General features: G+C 36.5%; 1 protein-coding gene across 2 annotated transcripts in view; it reads left to right on the top strand.

Annotated features, from left to right (window-relative positions):
* Positions 1 to 19640, top strand: part of COG5 (component of oligomeric golgi complex 5) — a 175906-nt gene that overhangs the window by 104773 nt on the left and 51493 nt on the right. For both annotated transcript variants that reach the window (XM_058864008.1, XM_058864009.1), the window contains 3 exons: positions 10501 to 10666; positions 11750 to 11862; positions 11957 to 12034. In XM_058864008.1, coding sequence (XP_058719991.1) covers positions 10501 to 10666; positions 11750 to 11862; positions 11957 to 12034 — 357 coding nt within the window. The remainder of the gene's footprint in view (positions 1 to 10500; positions 10667 to 11749; positions 11863 to 11956; positions 12035 to 19640) is intronic.

Below are 19640 nucleotides of genomic sequence, written 5' to 3'. Positions count from 1 at the left end.
TCTGCTTCTGTTTTTATGATAGTGCAAGAAAGTGGTTTATAAATAGTTTCTATAAATGGGTATTCCTGAAAATGCATCTGATCTGAACAATATTTTTATATAACTGTCTTTTATGGTAAAGTAATAGGTGAAAATGGAGAAATCATTAATGTTTTATATCTCTTCACTCTGGTATGAATCACCACTTAGCTGTTTGCCAAAATCTTTGTATTCTGTTTAGTGACAATTCTATGTGAGGATCAGCTGGGTAATTTTTAAATTCACTTCTGGTCCTTTTCTTTGGAGATTCATATCAATTAATTTGACTAATTGTCAACTAAACATGAAAACTAAATCTTCCATTGTAGATGATGTTTTAATATATATTAACTTACAGTTAGATAATGCTTTTTTGAAGAATTCAGATGGCATTACTGTTCCAAAAATTTTAGGTATTAATAAATTCTAAGGAATTAGTAGCTATGTGGTGTGTGTGTGAGGGGGAAAAGAAAGTCAGAATACTTTAGAAAGCTATTAAAAATGACCTTGTGTTTTAGATCTCCCCATTGAGACTAGTTATTTTGAAATATGAAACACTTAGTTTGGTTTCATACCAATTAGTAAATGTCATTTGTGATCACTAAAAAATTACTCCTCATAGAATATCCGTCATGAAAACACAGGAATGTTTAATAATATTGAGTTCAGCTTTCTTTGCAGACAGAAATTATTTAAATTAGAGGCTGTTGCATAGTATGTTTCTGTGTTCTGGCTGTCCATCTGTTTAGGTGTTTTCTCTGGACTGGAAAACTGTCAACCATTATGTCTTGGAGAACTCTGACCACTATGAGAAACTGAAACTGCACAAAGACTAGATAATGCCTACAAGGGCAAGAATGTATCTGATTCTAGTACTTTTAAGGTAATTAATGCAAATGTGATGATTGATTCATCTATTTATATGCATAGAAGCCTGGGTCACTACTGGGAACTCTCAGCTGTGAAACCCTTTGTAAATAAAATATACTGTAGGGGTAGAATGAAGGGGACTGGGAACACTGTGTCAGAAACTGGAAACTGGAAACCAAGTTTAGGACTTGAAGGTAACTCCAGAGATAAAGATATGAATGGAAAGAGCTGTTCTGAGAACAAGACTGCAGAAGGGGTGGAGGGGGGGATGGATAAGGTAAAGCAGTGAAAAGAAGCGGTGTTTGCATTGCTACAAATGCAGAAAGGTAGGCTAAGATTAGATCTTCTTGAAAACAGTTGAGGTGAGACTGGAATGGGAACTATGAAGGTTTTTCTTTTTCAGTTTTGCAGTGTTTTAATTACATGGGTCTAATCTTTATAGAATGAGGTTAAATAAAGTTTAAGTCCATTTAAGGGTTTAATACCAAATTGGTTAAAATATTTGTGATTTGCTGTAGATACTCAAAGGTGAACAGCATATATGAAATTCTGCTAAATTCCAGGGATGCAGCTGAGCAGAGACTGACATGGGCTTTGGCTAGATCTCTGTATAATCCATCGCAGCCTTTTAAATTTTTGCTTTGTGTGTCTGTGTCTCTTCAAAACTAAAGCTACACTGAGGTTCTTTCTCTCCAGATAAGATAGTATGTTATTGTTAAACGCCTCTCCCAGACTGTAATTCTATTTGTGGTTTGTACTGTTGACTGTTGATTGTTAACAGGTTCTGCAATAATGCAATTAGGTGATCCAACAAGAACATACAACGCATTAATAACCCACATCTGCATAGAGCAGAGTGAAAAATATGAACAACTAGCCATGATACTCATCTAAATAAGATAATATAATTCATTTTGCCTCTTTCTCAGGTTAAAAATCTGCTCTGTCTTAATCCTCTCAGAAGAAAAATCAGTGCTTCATCGTGTTCTTGATCTGCTACTCAGTGCCACATGAAATTCTGCATTATGGTACATTGTTACATTTATGGTAACAAAAAAAGATTTAAAGCTTTGGATAAGCTTGAAATGACACAGGGAACTGAACAGTGTGTGGCATTAGAAAGGATAAATCTTGCATCAAAATACTGCACTTCTTGGGTGATGAATAATGTAATCTGTGTGGAAGAAGAGGTGCACTGAGGTGCTTACTCTTCTGTTTGACTTCCCTGCTGTCCTTCTGCAGGCAGCACCCCCAGTAAGCGCCCCCATTTGTGTGAAGGTTTCAGGATGCACTGCTGGCCGACAGCTGAAATGAGGGGTGGGGACTGCCTGTGTTCAGTGGCCTAACTGGATCCCAATGCCTATGTTAGTTGCAGGCAAAGCTAGACACAATATTTTTATGCACAGGACCTCAAATTTTTTTCCTTCACTGTAAAGTTTTTATATGATCTAGCTTTGCCCATTTGATTTTAAAGGGACTGACTTTTTTTCTTTAAAAATAAAAAGCCTAGAAATATAAAATCTATTTCTATAAATGTCTACATTTATATGCCTACGTCTGTAACAAAAAGAGGCCAGTTTTGCCATGCTTTTCCCAGTGGACAAATTTACAAGAGGACTTGGAAGACTCACATTATCAGAGTGTGGGTAATGCTGCCAGCACTGAAGATGTGTTTGGCTGTATACACGCACTTGCTCTCTTCCAAGCTGGCCTCAGTGAAACTTGATGAAAATGACTGCACAAATCCATTGTTGCATTCTCCAGGAACTGTAAGAAGAGCTAGGAAGGGAAAATGGAGCAGAAAGAGTGTCTTATGGCTCATTCCTCAGCAGCCTGGTGTGGTAAACCCTTCTTTGAGCACACAGGTGGATTAGGGCATCTCCAGCAGCCTTGGCAACCTACAATTCTTCGCCAAATTATCTGCAGACTTTTCTGTAGGTGTGTGATAAAAAGAATTTGAACTTTGTATTAAGAAGAAAGTAAAAAGGTTTTAAAATTATATCCAACAGCAAATCTGACCTTGATGGAGGTCTGTCTGTAGTTGAGTATGAAAATATTAGCTAAAAAGAATTTAAAATAAAATAGCTTCTTAAAGTTCATTCCTTTTAAATACTAGAGGGCACTTCAGGGCTGTTGACAATATATGCACAGATTCCAGAAATGAGATGTTGTCACTTGCATAGGTAATTATTATCTTGTTGCAAAGACTAGCAGGAAAACAAGAAAACCCAGATGGCTTTTGGTAGATACTTAAATCATTCAAAGCATACAATTTAAAGGATATTTTTTCTGAGATAGGATTTTTTTTTAATAAGGAGAGAAAAACGTGTTATAACCCTTCAGCAGCTAATTCCTAATGTTAATTGTTAAGATTGAGTTAAAAGTGAAACTTGACATTTCTGTTTTGTAATGGCTTTGCTGAACCATGTAATAGAGTGAGTACGTACATAATGATATTGTGAGGTGGAAGAAAACATCTGGTCACAAGCTTTTGTCCTAATATCAAAATTCGTAATGAGATTTTGTGTCCTTATTCTTCTGTTCTTCAGTAATGGGAGTTGAATCAGCAGGTACAAGTTGGGGTTGCACAAGGACAGGAGAGGTGCTGCAATCTCACCTTCTGCTCTCTAAACTTCATCAGAAAGAGACAGCTGTGGTTTTAATAGAGAAGCCACATCTTCAGGTGTGAACTGGTTTGTTATCAGTAAGGGTTTTAGAGATTGGCCAAACTGTGTAAGAGATGAGAGAAGCATTTTAAGAAGCTTGATTTGGCTCAGAAGCCCCCATTTCCACGATGCCTGACTAGTTTTTTAATATTGTATCATTTCTACTCTGAGTTTATACTATTCCTGAGTTCAAATAGAGCATTGCAGGATAAAATATACAATTGTTATGGGCTACTCAGTCTAGCTGATCTGTCCTCACAGGTGCCAGATACTTTCTTTGAAATTGCTGTCACATTGATAGCCTAAAGCTTGGTAAACTTTGGAACATTGCTTGATGTTCCATGAGATAATTCTTTACAACAGTTCCTGATGCCTTTCTGTCCCATTAGCTCTTAGCCATCTGTTGCTTTGATTACACTATTATGGTGAATAAGTGTTTTGGCAAGCTATTTAGCTGTGTTGAAAAATCTTGTTTCTTTGCTTTCTAGTATTTTATTGTGACTGTGTTTTGGGTTTTTTTCCCTCCTCAACCTTTGTAGCGCAATGCTTCTTACTATTTCCTTCTTGTTATTCTAAGAAACAAAGGCTGACCTAGTTTGAGGACATGATGGGGTTTATAACTGTGCTTTGTGGCTGTTCTCCTTTCATGTGAAACTCTTTCTACCAAAAGAGGTTGTGTATTTCAAACATGGTCTCACAGAAGGTAGATGTTATAACCTAACCGTATTTAAATGTTTGGTTTTGAGACTCTTGCCTCTTAAGGCTTAAAGTGTTCGTTTGTTATCTAGCCAATGTGTTACATCAGTATTACCTATGATATCTCTATAGCAAATCATAATATTTTAACTTCTCACTCCTCCCAACACTGCAAAGGCCAAAACGGGAGAATCTGGGATATCATTAGAAAGAAGTCTGTATTCTCTGGCTTTACATTGTCAATTTGACCTTTTCATTTATTGCTCAGGTTTTAGAGATGAACAGAGTAAAAGACAGATGGGGTGATAATGAACATAGAGATGAGATTCCCTAAGTAGGTTCATTTTTAGGAGTAGTGATATATCAATTAATTTTTTTTAGGCATGGACATTTGGAAATGGAATAAAATACTGTTTTTAGACTGAAACTGAATTTCATTGGCATTTAATTTCTACTTTTAGTTTTTTGTTACTTTTTCTACAATTAAAATAGCTGAGTTATACCTCAAAGCAAGAATTCCAACCATTCTTACCAAGTTATTAATTCTGCTTAATAGGTCATTTTGCCTTGACTGCAACTTAGGTGGCCAAGCGTTCTTCACTGCTTACCTGCTTGAGCTCTTTAAACTGAACTGCAGCGTTTCATGGAGTAACTCTTCATGTTTTCACTTCTGGTGTCTGTAAGAGATGACTAAGAACTGGGTAGCTGCAAGTGCTTGCAAAACTTTCTCTATCACTTGGTCTTCGAGTAGTGCTTGTCATTAGGGATAGTAATGTTATATATGGGAAAATTGTTGGAAGGAGGCAGCATGTTGTAATGGTAGTGAGAGGGGAGAAGGGACAAACACTGTAAAGGAATGTCTTGACTGGGGATTTTTAGCCTCTCAAAGGGGTCTTTTTTGGACCTTGTAAAGATGTGCTGTGTTGGAAATTGCAACTGCTGTCTTCTACAAACATAAGGAGCTGCATAAAGTAAACTTTAAAATGTAAGTGAAATAGTTCCAAATATAGCAAATCTTCTGTCAAATGAAATTAGTTAATACTAAATGTCAGTCAAAGATACTCAGAAGTATAATCTGGAAACTGTTTTTGCACTTACTCTGTAAGGATTGCAATAGTCTTTTGTATTCCTTGTCAGAGAATACACTTTAGTTTACAAGTTTGATTATTTCAGTGCACATTCTATTCTGGAATTGTTGTGGTTTAGTGCTGATTATTTCTCGATGGTTAGGGAATGTTGAAGTATTCCTTGCTCACCACGTTGTCAGACCACTCTGTTTAAGTGATTCGTAGACTAATTAATAATTATGCATCTTCCTTCAGCTAAGGAATGTATGTAATTATTTTTGAGCTGTGTTACACTTTTACTGTTTGTGTATGGGATATGATGTATGTTTTGCATGAGGTAACAATATGACAGCACACTGAAATCACAGTTGTTGAGTTCTCTCTCTCTCTCTCTCCCCCTATCAGCAGTGAAAGTTTTCTATTGGTTTTCTGCCACAGCCTCTCCTGAACAGGGTTATCTGTTCTCTGCAGAATGATGAAGATTTTCAGTCAGAGCCACTGTTCTGATTTTAATACCAAAATAGAAATGTCCTTTTATACATTAGTAGCTATGGAACATAATTTCTAAGTGAGGGACTAGTCCAAGTTTGACTCCTCTGTATGTGGTCCTTCCAAACTGTACTGTAAAAGAGCATTTCCTTGGAGAGGTGTTCTGATTATTGGTGGTGCAGGTACTTGTGAAATTTAACTGCATGAAACTTAATAATTAATTACATTTGTAATAGTGATTCTTCATGAAAGTAGCAGTAATTGTTTCAGATAGTACTGACCATAAATATTTTTGCCGATAAACACATTTTCGTATGAAAAGGAAGTTGATAGTCTACACAGGTGAAACCCCTATGGCATGGGATCTTAGGGACAGATTTGTACTGGATAAAGAAATAGTGATGTGAAGTTCCCTAAGACAGAACTGGGTAGAGAAGAACAGTCCACACAGTGAATCCTGTACCCTGAGAAGGTGGAGCGTAAGTTTGGAAGCGCTTGAGCCATTAGGTTTGCCTGTTATACAAGTTTCTTATTTTTGGTTCAACCTTATGCTAGGAATCTTCCTATCCCCAAATTAGCTCAGTGTCATCACCACAGTCCCTTGTGAGAAGCAGGTTTGCTCATCCAAGCTGCATTTCTAATGATGAAAAAGATTATTGCTCTTGCCTTAGCCATGCTTTCAGAAGACTATTCTGGTAGTTCTAATGGCAATCATAAAATAAAAGACTACAATCTTGGCCCTTATAAAATAGTTGCCATACTTGCAGTGTACAAAACAAAATTGTTTGGTTCCATCCAAGGAGATACATTCGAATTAGAAAAGTAAGATATAATTTTTGAAGTCTTTAATGGCATTTCTGTTTAGTCTTCGCATGTTATTATCTGTGGGAAAGGAAGTGCCCACAAGGGGTTGTGCTCTGAGAATGACGGTAACTGCCATGCTGGCCTGGACAGCATCTGCTGGGTTATTAAGTCACTTGCTCTTTGAAACAACCACATGATGTAATTGTGAAAAAACTCCACATTCATACTAATGACTGGATGACACTTATTTTTCTATTTGTCTATGATTGTCGACAGAACCAAATGGAATGGGATAGGATAACATTAATCAGAAATTATGTCAATAAAATGAATGGTTCTCATTCATAGAAAAAATGACAAAATACATCTGGTGTGAACATCTCTTCATCATTTCTGCTGAATGAGTATCTGTTTTGCAAAAACATAAATTGAAATACCCATGCCTTTTTTTTCAAGTCGTGACTGGTATCAACCTTCTGGCCAAGCTATTTAATCTATGGGTATTGAGAAACTTTGATATTTTAAAACATTTGTGAGATTTGTTTCATGGTAGAACTAGCTTTTGACCATGTTTATTTTTCTCTTATTTTCTTCATATGTTGAGCTGATGACTTACTGAGTTTTCTTAAGCTCTTGCATTTGTGGGATTTAGTTTCCATGTATCTGTAACATACTATGTTGTGACTTGCCAGATGGAGGAGTGCTTTGAATGAAGAAGGGTATTATTGGTGGACTTAATGCCATTTCTCCTTAACTCCCTGATTCACAAAAATTTTTGCAATATGAAGATCACTGTAGTTAATTTTTGAGTAGGTAGTGTTGTTGTGGGGTCATGTTTTTACTTCACTTGTGTATGCTTGTGTTTATGCACTTAGATTATACTGTATTGCTAACATATTACTAAATGCTCTTCTGTTTTTCTTTGTCCTCTACTCTCTTGATTGCCATAGCTTCAAGTTTATGGGAAATGTACAATGTTTTTACAGACAGAGATTCTAAGGAGAGCACTGTAAAATTGCTAAGTGTGGTTGCCTGCAGTGGCAGACAACTTGGTTATAAAATACTGCTGACGAACTAATTAAATTCCATCTCAAAAGTAGTTATATTATTTTCCAAATTGTTCCTGTTGGATAGCTATTCTGAATATTATTCTCTGATGTGATTCCCTTTTCCTTTATAGATCACTGTTGTAGTCAGTTCTTTTTAACTTTATAGGCATGCTTTCCTCTTGATAAAAATTATGGCAGCCTTTCAAATCTCAGAACTGTTCAGCTTTAAGCTTTCTCAGGTAGAAGGAAAATATTAGGGACAAATTCTTATCAATAAAATCTATTAATAATAGCAAATTTTGAAATATATTAAGCTCTTAATTTTTTGTCCAATGTGTATTAACAATAAACAGTTTAATTTTGAGATGCATATGCAAGCCTTAAAGTATAATAATTCATTTTTGTCCTGCTTTTCAACATTTTCTTTTCACATAATTTTTGTCCCAAGTGGGGCTTCATTTTTTTTTAACATATTGTCTAAACCTAGAAACTAGCTGTGCATACAGATTTCCATTCTCTTAGGATTAGTCATAAACCAACAATGGACTGTTACATAGCCTGTCTGGGGCATATGAAACAAAAACTGTTTCCTGAGGTGAGAAAATTACTGTATATGAATCAAATAAAATAATACACTTTGTTCTACATTGTCTGGGATTTGATATGTCTCTATTTCCGTACAAGATGAATACATGAGCTAGAAGCCCTCTGTCTGTGGCCATGTCCACAATTTAAAGCAAATAAGAAATAGGCCACCTGCATAGTCTTCGTTCCATTCTGATTTTGATTTTGGTACTAGATTTGGAAGATACTTTGAGTGAATAGCAGGTTTCCATAATTATCCATTTTGATTTGAAACTTCTGCCTAAAACCAGTTCTTTTGAAATATAGTTCCAGCTCTCTTGGAGTATGTTTTAATGTCTTTCTTGACCAGTAGCTGCAGAGTTAGTTTGCTAAACTGTGATGTGGGATCTTTAAGATTGATTTTTTGCCTGCAATTATTTGTGCCTGTATTGCCTATTTGTCAGGAAAATAAGTATCTGGCCATTGATTATTTAAGGGGGGATAGTACCCAGCTCACCTTTTGATGCTGTTCTATTTTTTTATTGTTTAATATATGAACATCAGAGCCTGGCTGAAATGTAGTTGAGCGCTCTTATAGTAACAGTAGAGTATTGATTTTGTATTACTGACTCTCTACCTGGTTTCATAATTGTGTAAGTATTCTGTAAAAATTAAAACAATTTAGGAAAGGCTGGTAAATGAGGTGTGTCTTTTCTGTCTTCCTTTCAGTTTCATTCTTTCTTTCTGCCAGAGTCTTTTCATTCTATTCCCCGTCCTCTTCCCATTTATATTTTCTTTCTCTTGCTCATTCTGTCCCCAGATTCCCTCCTTGCATTATAGTACTCTTCATTTTCTGACATCCCATTAATCTTCTAGTCTTTATGGCTTACTTTCCCACCTCCACAAGCACACCCACAGGATGCTTAGAAATTTTACAGCATACCCAGTTGTCAAGAAACTAAACCTACAAGTCCCAGACCCGTAATACTATGCTGGGAATGCTCATTAACTCCCACACTGTTTGGAAAAAGAAACTGGTATAGTTAGTATAAGGTCTGCAAACCATAATACATGCCTGATATTCCTTTACTTTCCACTAAACCTGGGAACTCCTCATTGGAGCTGGGAAGGAAGATGGGATCTGGCTTTTTTTCCTTTAACTGTGGTTTTGATCTTATAGGAACCCTAGAAAAAATGGCACAAATGCGCAGCTACAGGGGTGTGACCTCTGAAACACTGGGTTTGAGGAGAACTCATTGTTTGCCAGCAGATCAGAAAACCTGTTGCTATAGATGGATGTACCAGCAAGTGCATCCTCAGCACAGCAGCCACACCATGGCCAAAGCCAGAGTGGCCTTTGCAGTGGGAAGTGCCAGTGGTCTCAGATGCTCCTGTCCAGTCTGACTGCCAGCATTTGTCAGACCATGTTCTTTACTACTGACAGAAGTGACTAAGAAAAATGACAAAAGACTGCATCTCTAATGTGTGTATGATCAACTGATTGCCCCCTCCACTAATTGCCTGTGAATACTAATTAAAAAAGCGGTGTTCAGTGTATGGATGACAGTGCTTAGTTTCCAAAGGCAACAATTTGAGGCTTTTCTCTTGCTAAATAGCACCCATGTCAGTGTTTAGTGTTGCTAAGTGGAATTATCTCAAATTCAGTCTTTGTCAGAGGTCTCTCAAATAGTGGACCTGGACAGTTTTTGGACAGTTTTCACTCCCCTGTGTTGAGCTTTTTTTTATTATTATTTTTTAAATTATTTTTTTAAATTTTTTAACCTTTAGAAATAATCACTGCATTGTTTTATTTCTTAATTCTGCTGTGAGGAAAATGAAGTTATTGTCCGCATTACAAATAGAAATTTAGAAATACAAGCTTAAATTTTGCAGTAGTCAGCAGTAGCTTGACCTGCTTGCTTTTTCTCATTCTTCATTAGTACTTTTTTTAAGCCTGAATCACATTTCATTAACTATTTGGGACTTAACTGACAGTAGTGTAACAAGCACTGCATGTTAAAGCAGTACTACTAGCTACACCATAGCTGAATACAGCTGTACTGTAACTAATCTCAGAATTACTGGATCAGTCACTGATAACCCACCCCAGATTAGATACTGCCAGCAGTGCTTCCACTTCCTTTCTTTCCATTCATATTCAGAGGATAGCAGACTGAATTTATAAGATGAACTTGCCCACTAAAATGATGTCTCATCATGGATAAAACATCTCAATAGTACAGTTAATCATTATTTTTTAATACCTTCTTTCTTCAGAATCCTACTCAAGTGGGAACTGCTCTTCAGGTTTTCCATAATCTTGGAACTTTGAAGGATACCATTGCCAATGTGGTGGATGGATATTGCACAGTGCTGGAAGAGAACATAAAAAATGCTTTGGATATCAAGGTGTTGACCCAACCGTCTCAAGCCATCACAAGAGGTGCGATACTTGTTTCACAGAGAATGGTAACTGATTCTTTTTTGTAGGAGTTCAGTATGTTATAAAATGGAATAAACTCTCACATCCAAACCCAATCTAGAAAAATTTCCCTGCTTGCTTTAACCAGTAGAGGGTGGGAGTAGGCATATCTCAGAAAACATTTAATTCTAAATCATTTAGTTTAACAAAATTGGGTCTGTCTGATATTTGGCTCAGAGGTTTTCCTTTATTTCTCCCTGCTGCTCCTTCCTAACTTGCCCAGAAAATTGTCCTCATTAGATTACAACTTTGTAGCATTTTCTTAGCTGTTTCTCATGGAAGGATGACTCCAAATTCTGCTTTCTTTGTATTGGTGGGAGAATTACAGGTTGAAATTATTTGCAATCAATGGAAGAAGTCTGCAACTACATTGTTATGCTTTTGTCAGGTGAAAATTGTTTCAAATCAGATTATTCAATATGAAAAAATGTTGCACTATGAAACATTAAGTTCCCAGTTAGCTTAGATACCAAAAAATACAGGCAAAGTTGAACTTTGGTGTTACGAACATTGAATTTTTTTTCAAAAGGCTTGCAACAAGGTGGGGGACCAGAACCATAATCAGTGGCATAATACAGAAATGCATCCTGTCTCAAGTGAGGTGATTGTTTAGAAGCTGCATGTTCTTCAGCTGGAATATTACTTTTTTTAGCAGTTTGTCTATGCATTTGAGTCCTGAGTTGGTAAGAGCTGTGTTTTTCGCAGCTATTCTCTCTGACATTTTGCTTTGTTCTTACATCCTGCAAAACTGCTCTTTGGCATTACTGTGGTGTTTCTGGGGAGGTCTGAATTGGTAGAGCATGTTAACAGTCATGAGCATGAAGTATGCTCACTGAACTACAGAGTGTAGTCAACTCCTCAGTTGAGACAACTGAGGCCATTCACAAAGCTCTCTTCTGAAGGTATTTTTTTTGTTTTGTTTTTTTTTTTTTGGCTTAAAAAAAAGTACATGTCAAAGTTCATAGAGATCTATATTTTCAGTATTTCAATTTTCATTTGTGGAAGCTGAAATGTGCTGCTGTGTATGTTTAAAAACCATTTTAGGTGGCCCTGGTAGAGCTGCTATGCCAACACCTGGGAACACAGCAGCTTTTCGAGCAGCCCTCTGGACAAACATGGAGAAACTCATGGATCAGATCTGTGCTGCTTGTGGACAGGTACTCTGCACCTTATTCCTGTTTGTCTCATCATGTAGCTTTGGATGTAAGAATTTAGATGTCACTTTCCCTCTCAATAAATTTTCTCTTACAGGTGCAGCATTTGCAGAAAGTGTTGGCAAAGAAAAGAGATCCTGTGTCACATGTCTGCTTCATAGAGGAGATAGTTAAGGTAAAGTTTTAATTTAGATGAATACGCTTTAGTAAATCTCTTAATAAAAATGTGATGAGAGAATGAGTTTGTTTACAATTTTACAGTTCCATAATTTTTTTAAAAATTAGATTGATGGGAAAGTGTTGAAACTCAAACTAACATTGAAGGATATATTTGTGGTCTGTGGGTTATATCTGTAGGATGTAAACATGTTCATTTTATTGTAGTTTCTTTTGTTTTCTTTAAAAGGGAGCTGATAAGGCACTACTGTATGGATCATTAATGTCATTCCATAATACCATGTGATTTGAGTAATTAATTAAATCTGGTAGTTTGCATAGGAGAATGTGTCTTCATCTATCATTTTCAGCCATCTGTTTCTCACTTCTTGACACTTTCTCCCTTGAAAAATAATCATGGCTGTTCTTTTGAATACCTATTATTTTCCATTCATTTGCATTGTTTTTTATTCATATTTGGAATAATTTGATTAATGGTCTCCTTCAGTGGTAGGAACGGGATTACTGAAATTGTCTCATCTAGCTTAGTAGAAGAGAGTGAGAACAAAAGATGTGTTCCTGCTGACATCTCTTTCCAAGTGTATAACTGGATTTTTAATTTACATGGACTTAATATTCGAAATAATTTGGAGAAGCTCTTCATATGCAAACGTGGTCTTCTCAACAATGAGAGGAAATAATGAAGGTTAAATACAGCCTTTATTTATCTCTTAAGCCCATCTCCAGAAGATGTTGCACAGAGCATCACTTTTCTATGAGGCACTTCAAGCTTCTCTTTCTGTGTTAAAACAAACAAAAAAAAAGCAAATCACAACAACAAAAAAACCAACCCAACCAAAAAAGAAATCTACAACCCCCCTCAAAAAGTTTATAAACTTTTAGCATATTTTCTTAATTTAAAAGAGTTGAATCTGGCAAAAATATCTATTGCTGCCTGGGTAGGTCAGCCCTTCAATGGATCAGCAAGTTTAGGGAGAAACAGAAAACTGGACACAGACCAGAAACACTGAAAGGAGGAGTTTGGATGGAAAGGCAGCTTAGGTAAATTATCTGTTGGTGCTCATGAGTGGCTCCTACCCTGTGCCCATGCTTCTCACTTTCACTCTTCCCTCTTGTAAAGCATCACGTGAAAAGGAGTTTTTCAACAACTGAAAAGGGAGTTTTTCCAGTTTTTGAGGCTAATAATAGAGGGCAGACAAAGGAAATACTCTATTCTCCTGGAGACTGAATGAACAGGGAAAATGAATTTCAGTGAAAGCAGGGTAAGGAAAAACTCATTAGAAAATAGAAGACTTACTGGGTTGTTTTATGCATGTTCCACGATTTCTCTGATTGCCCTATCTTCCCTTAAAGTTCATATTGTAGGATTGCATCTAAGTGAAAAGTTTTATTTCACAAATAAAATCCCTCTAATTATTTTTCTGCAGTTATCACTCTTCCAATTACTTTGCTCTTCGGTGGGTGTTTTGGTGTAGCATAGTGCCAGGCAGGACATCGTGATTCTCAGTGGGATAGCTAAGGAGGAGTGGTATATCCTTATCTGATGTTCTGCTAGCAGAACTCTCTCAGCATGGCACAGCACTGCTGATGGCACTGATTCTCCACTTCTTGCCTGAAATGGTTCAGTATAGCACCATGTATTTCTTGGGCATTCTCACTGTTAGACCATTTTTCTTTTGTCTCTTGAAAAAGAGACCAGGCTGCAGATGGGTGAGGTCACACCAAAGAGTAGAGCTGTGCAGACAAAACCAGACACGTACTGCATGCTGCTGAAATTCAGGAGTTTAAGTACAGATGGCTGTACGGGAGAATATGAATTGTTTTAGATATAAATAAAAAATTGGTATTTTGCTATTAATGAAGATTCTATCTCGTATTAAACCAAATTGAAATGTGCTTTCCTCAGCAAGTGTTCTGGAGAGGGAGAGAAGTCAGATTTTCTTTATTGTATTCAATTTCATTAACAAACTAAGCAAATGAACAAAACAAACCAAAGGTACTAACATTGTACTCATTTGCTAGAGCAGCATGCCCACTCCAGAAGATGGGAAAACGAATCATCCACTCTACAGTCTGTGCACTAATTACTGTTACTGATGTCAACATTATTATTATAGTCATCTTCTGCAGCAGCTGCAGTACCACTTTGCCTGTCCATCTGCTTCCTTGTTTTGATTACTGCAATGCAAGTATCATCCTAGGAAGCATAAGAGAGGAGGAGATCCAGCCTTTTTAAAGCACAAGTCCTTAACAGCAAGGAAGCTACTTGCCTTTTTTTTTTTTAAGTCATCATTCTGTTTTTCCATTGGCGATTTTTTGTGTCTTTCTCTTCACAGATAGCACAGCCTGCAGTTTTTCTAATTTTGCATTATGATCTCAAACATGTGCTTTCCGGCTTTCTAATTACCTGTTACCATAATAATATTTAGTAGTGTTGTATCATGTTGCATCCAAAAATGTAGTTTTAAAAGCACTAGCTAATTAATTAAAGGATTCATAAAAACTCTCAGGGATTTTTAAAAAAAAAAAAAAAAAAGGAAACAAAACCTGACAGATGAAGAAACTGAGGTACAGAACTTGGAAAATTTTAAATACTGCAGTTCATCAGGAGAGCAATGACAACACCTGCATCTTTTCTACCCTGTGGTTTGTCCTACAGAATTCCCTTCCAATTTTTACCGGCTTTGGATGTGACCAAGAGTTAAGTAACAGTTTCAGGCTTACATGAGGATCATGGAAGAATCTGGACATTACATTTATAGTGCACATTTTTTCACTCCTTCCCTTTGCAGATCTAGATTTTGGTATTTTTCCGTTGTTGCAATATGAAATTAATGCAATTCTGAAAAGAAATCATGCACTCATTGTACCTTCTAAAAACTGCTTCATTTCATACTAGTCATGAACTATAGATTTATTATTAATGTTTACAAATTTAAATTACGGATGTAATTTTTTAGCAACTCTATTAACTGTTTAAAGGAGAAATGTGATTGAATTTTATGGTTAAGAAAAATACTATATTTTATGTAAGAAAAAAAGGTCTTTAATGACCTTTAGCTGAAGAGGGCTAAAAGAATTCAGAACTCATGGAGATCTGATTTCTAGTTTTGGGGGAAATGAATACAGCTTTCAATGTATACATTTTTTAAAATATAGGGTTAATTCTGTCATAAGGTTAAGGGTAATAATTAAAATTACAAATAGGATTTAAATATTGTAAATTTGATATTTTTGTTCACCTAATGACTGGTTATTTATATCACTTCTTTCAATTGCTTAATTCACCTTCAGAGAGCTAATAGGTTACTTCAGTTTATTCTGCTTTATTGCTTCTCTCTTTCAGTGTGTTGTGACTAATCCTTCCTCAGCTGTTGTAATGCCTAAACTACAATTGACTTCACTGTAAATCTTAGCGCACATATCTTCCTGTGACAGCCACCTTCCTAATTAGAGATAAGAGTCCCTCTTAGCCCCTTGTAAAAGAGTTGAAAATGATCTTTGATCTTCATCTATTTTGGGTCTTTCACTCCTACATAGGCATCAGGGAACAGTTCTGCAAAAAGAAAAGCAACCTGAAAAGCAGCAAATAATTTTTAAGGGAGGGTTGGAAGGGTCAGTAGAAAGGATGAGCTGGGGTCTCTCTGCTGGGCATATCGGTACAGGCAGACCTGCCCTTGCTCGCCTTTGGGGGTCCTGTTTGCAGCCAAGGCACATCACAAACCCTGTCATTTACGTAAGCCTCCGGGTGAAAAAGTGAGCTGAGAGTTGTAGGGAGTGTTATTATGTACTTCATGGAGGGCTCTTATCATTGCTTCTGCTGATGAATGTTTGGTGAGTAAGCAGGCTTTTTTCCTGAGTTGTCAACACTGGCAATATGAGGTGTTAACGATACAGAAAGAAATGTCCTCAGCATTACATAAGTTAAAGAAAATAAATGGAAAATATAGATGTTTATTGTCAGAGCGTATGTATATTTCACCTTCTTATTTCTGCTCCCCATCCAAACTTGTTAAAAAATGTTGTTGCTTTGAAACTATTCATGTCTACCATCACATATTCACATTCAGTTGACCCAATTAGAAAATAATCCCAAGTGGAAAAAATTGAAAAATAATCTAATTATTGTCTTACGTGAATTCAGAAAAGAGAATGGTTTTCAGCAATTATTACAAGTATATGATTTATTTTTCAGTATCTTTTGTAGAAGCAGAATTGTATTACTTGCACATCATTTCTACTGTGATTTCTGTTTGTTATTTAAGCAATAATGAGGTACTTTGTGAAGATCTAAACATAGGTGGATAAGCAGGTTTTTGGTTCCCAAAATATCGAAGATGCTTTTTGCTTCAGATCTACAAATTGCCCTGCTCAAGAGCCAAGAAGATCATACCAGTTAAAAGTCCCAATTCTCATTTTGAATGGATCTGTGTGCCCAGACAGCCATACTAAAAGTAATTTGATTCTAATTCACATGGGAGGGTCAGAGCCTGTGCAATGGTTTTCTAATGACACTATGATTTCCGTAGAACTTTAATTCCCTTTTTCTGACAGAAATGTGCAGCTGTGAAGAAAAGGGATGGTGTGGAGGTTGTGTGGGTTAGTAGGTAATAATGACCTTTGTTCTTTTTCACTTCTGGCTTGGTGGTGTTTGTGCAAATTGCAGATCAGTGATGACTGCAAATTATTAAGTCAGTTGGTTTTCAGTCAGCTTGCCATTGGAAAAGGAATACATTTACCAGAAGTGCCGCCTTTTATCATCATTCTTGTCAATCTTACCTGAACAGCTCCAGGCTGAGTGGACATGGTAACGAACCATCCTTTCATCCTTGGAGGGGATATGGAGTAGTCAAGGTGAAAGCATAGTTTGAATTGAAGCTGTACATACTAAATCACTTCTCTCGGTAGAAAAAAGCTGTCAAATCCCTGGGGTAGTTACTGGCTTTTGAATACTAAGTTCATTTATTTCCAGTTGATGCATATCTTGCAGGGATATGGAAGGATTAATTAATGTTTTAAGTAGTTTTGAAGATACAGAGTACCGTTTAATATCTAGGTATTTTTGTTCCTTACAAATTAGTTTTTCTGAAGAATCACTTCAGAATTCAAATATTCTATGAAATGCACAGTCTTAACTTTATGTTTTAGTCAAGAAGGTTTTTGAGAAATGGAGTAAATCAGCTTTAGCTTCTTTTGTCACCTGCATGAAGAGACCTTTTTAAAATGTTGCACTACTGCTGGGAGTCTAGAAAGTATTACACCTTGGATATAAAGTGATCAACCCAGTGTAATGAAATTCTGTGCCCTGCAGTAAAACAAAAAAATCAAGGTCATTTTTAAAATCACAGTGTCATTTATTGACATCTCTGCACCTGTAATGTATAATAAAAACAACATTAGAAATTTAAATTCACTCTTATTTTAAGAAATTTAATCCTGACTACTTTAAGGATATAGAAAAGGGTTATTGAAAACACACTCAGAATTTGTCTTTTCTTTACTGATTAATTGCACTACTGAGGATGATGGCTTTTTGTTCACAGTCTAACATTTTGCAATTATGTTGCTATAGAAATAGTGCAAATAGATTTCCTTATTTCTGTCCCATAAGATCTTGCCGTATGAAATTGTTAAATCATTTGCATTGTTGCTTTATTGGTGGAAAAAATATTTAGACTGTCCTTTAAATGTCTTCTGTTTCTAGAGCAACATTCACAAGTCCCGTATTTCTCCATGGCGGAGCGTTTGATTACAGATAGAAAACACTGTATGTATTAGTATGCAAAGCCTGATTTCAGGAGCCTGCAGCAACTAGCTGCATGGTAATATTCACTATATTGTTTTACATTTCAAAGAGGCTTCACAATAACGATGTTTTTCACATTCTACTCAAAGTATCAAAATTTCTACAGGGAAAAAATAAGTTGGAAGTGGTTGTCATGAAGTGGGAGCCAGTTTAGAATCAGTGGGTCAGATTTATTATTTGAATGTTAAAATAGCTATTTTAGACACACGCAAATATGATAATTCACAGATGGGAAATTATGCTCATTAAGTTCTAAATTTACAGTGTGGAGGAAAGAGAGACATTTGTAAAAATAAATATATGTCCTTTCAGCATCTTCTTACATTCTTGTCTAATACTGAAGAAGGGAGGTACTTTCATTCTCATTCGTTGAATTTAGATTTAATGTCAGATACTAAATAGTTATAATAAGAACAGAGCTAAAGAGATTTAATTTCATTTCAATATTAGCAAAGTTAATTAGTAGTTTGATATGGGTTTTCTAAATGAGGTAAGCTGGTTTTGTATTTGAGGAGACTTGAAGTCAGTTTTCCAGGCTTTAGCATTAATATTATTGTATAGTACTGGTGGATACAGATCTTCTAATATCTTTCCTTTGATGATACTGGTACTCAGCCCACTATTGTTCAGTGGTTTATTAACTTAATAGTAGCTGTTAGTGAAAATGGGTTATATTTTTTGAACTGAGAAAACAAGTAATTTTCATGTGAGTGAGAAGGGGTTTAGCACATGAATCGTGTCAGTCTGTAGTTTCTTCTATAATCTTGTGAGCAGGCAACATCAAATCTAAATTTCAAATCTATGCAGTCAATGCATCAATCTGAGTAATAGTGTTGCTTCACACTATTAACAAGTCTGCTTAGGTGCTGTAATACCATGCACTAAAGATAAAAGGACTACTGAAAAAAAAATTAATAGACAAGTATAAATCCCTCCCCTCCCATTCATTCTATACCTGTAAAAGAGTACTGATCTAAATCCTCTCCTTACCACCAGTCATTGCATAGAAGGTGACTGAGTCTGCAGGCTCTCCCAGGTGCACTGTGTTCTGAAACTCAGCTTTTTGTCAATGTGGGGTTAATCATTAATGTCTCAGCTGAATGGCTGGCCCAGAAAGTGGTGATCAGTGGTGCAAAGTCTAGCAGGTGGTCAGCACTGTACCCCCACAGTGGGTGAATACAGACCCAGTTCTTTCATTAGTGATCTGGATGACGGGCCAGTGTACCCTCAGCAGGTTTGCTGATGACACAAAACTGGAGTAGAGGCTGATGCTCCAGAGGGTCATGCTGCCATCAAGAGGGACCTCAAGAGACTGGAGGAATGTGGAGGAATAGACTGACAGGAACCTTATGGAGTTCCTGGGACAGAGAGCAGGAAGAACTTACACTGTCCAAATGTCTCCCGGCACTGGCCTTATGCAGTGTTATTAAGCTGCACAGGAAGAGTGATTGAGAGGGAGGTGGTGGAGTCAGCATCCCTGGAGGTGTTTATTAAAGACTGGATGTGGCACTCAGTGCCATGGTTTAGTTGGCAAGGGGTTAGGTCGTAGAGTGGACTTGATGATCTCAAAGGGCTTTTCCAATCTAGTTCATTCATTGATTCTGTTATTCTCTTGTACAATCTTAAATGTTTTATCTAAAACCCACTCTATTGTAGAAAAGCTGCACAGTGTTAGTTACTGTTTGTGCTATTGACAACAGTGACTTTATAGTAATAGCTGAAATGAAATAGTTGCACAAAGTGGAAATATTTTTAGTGCTTTGCTGGTTATGGCCCTGATCCAGCAAACCACTTAAGC

This window comes from Poecile atricapillus, chromosome W (assembly GCF_030490865.1).
Source record: "Poecile atricapillus isolate bPoeAtr1 chromosome W, bPoeAtr1.hap1, whole genome shotgun sequence".
In the NCBI taxonomy this organism is placed as follows: domain Eukaryota; kingdom Metazoa; phylum Chordata; class Aves; order Passeriformes; family Paridae; genus Poecile; species Poecile atricapillus.
Note: the sequence above shows the minus strand (reverse complement) of the source record. Positions and strands in the feature narration are given on the sequence as shown.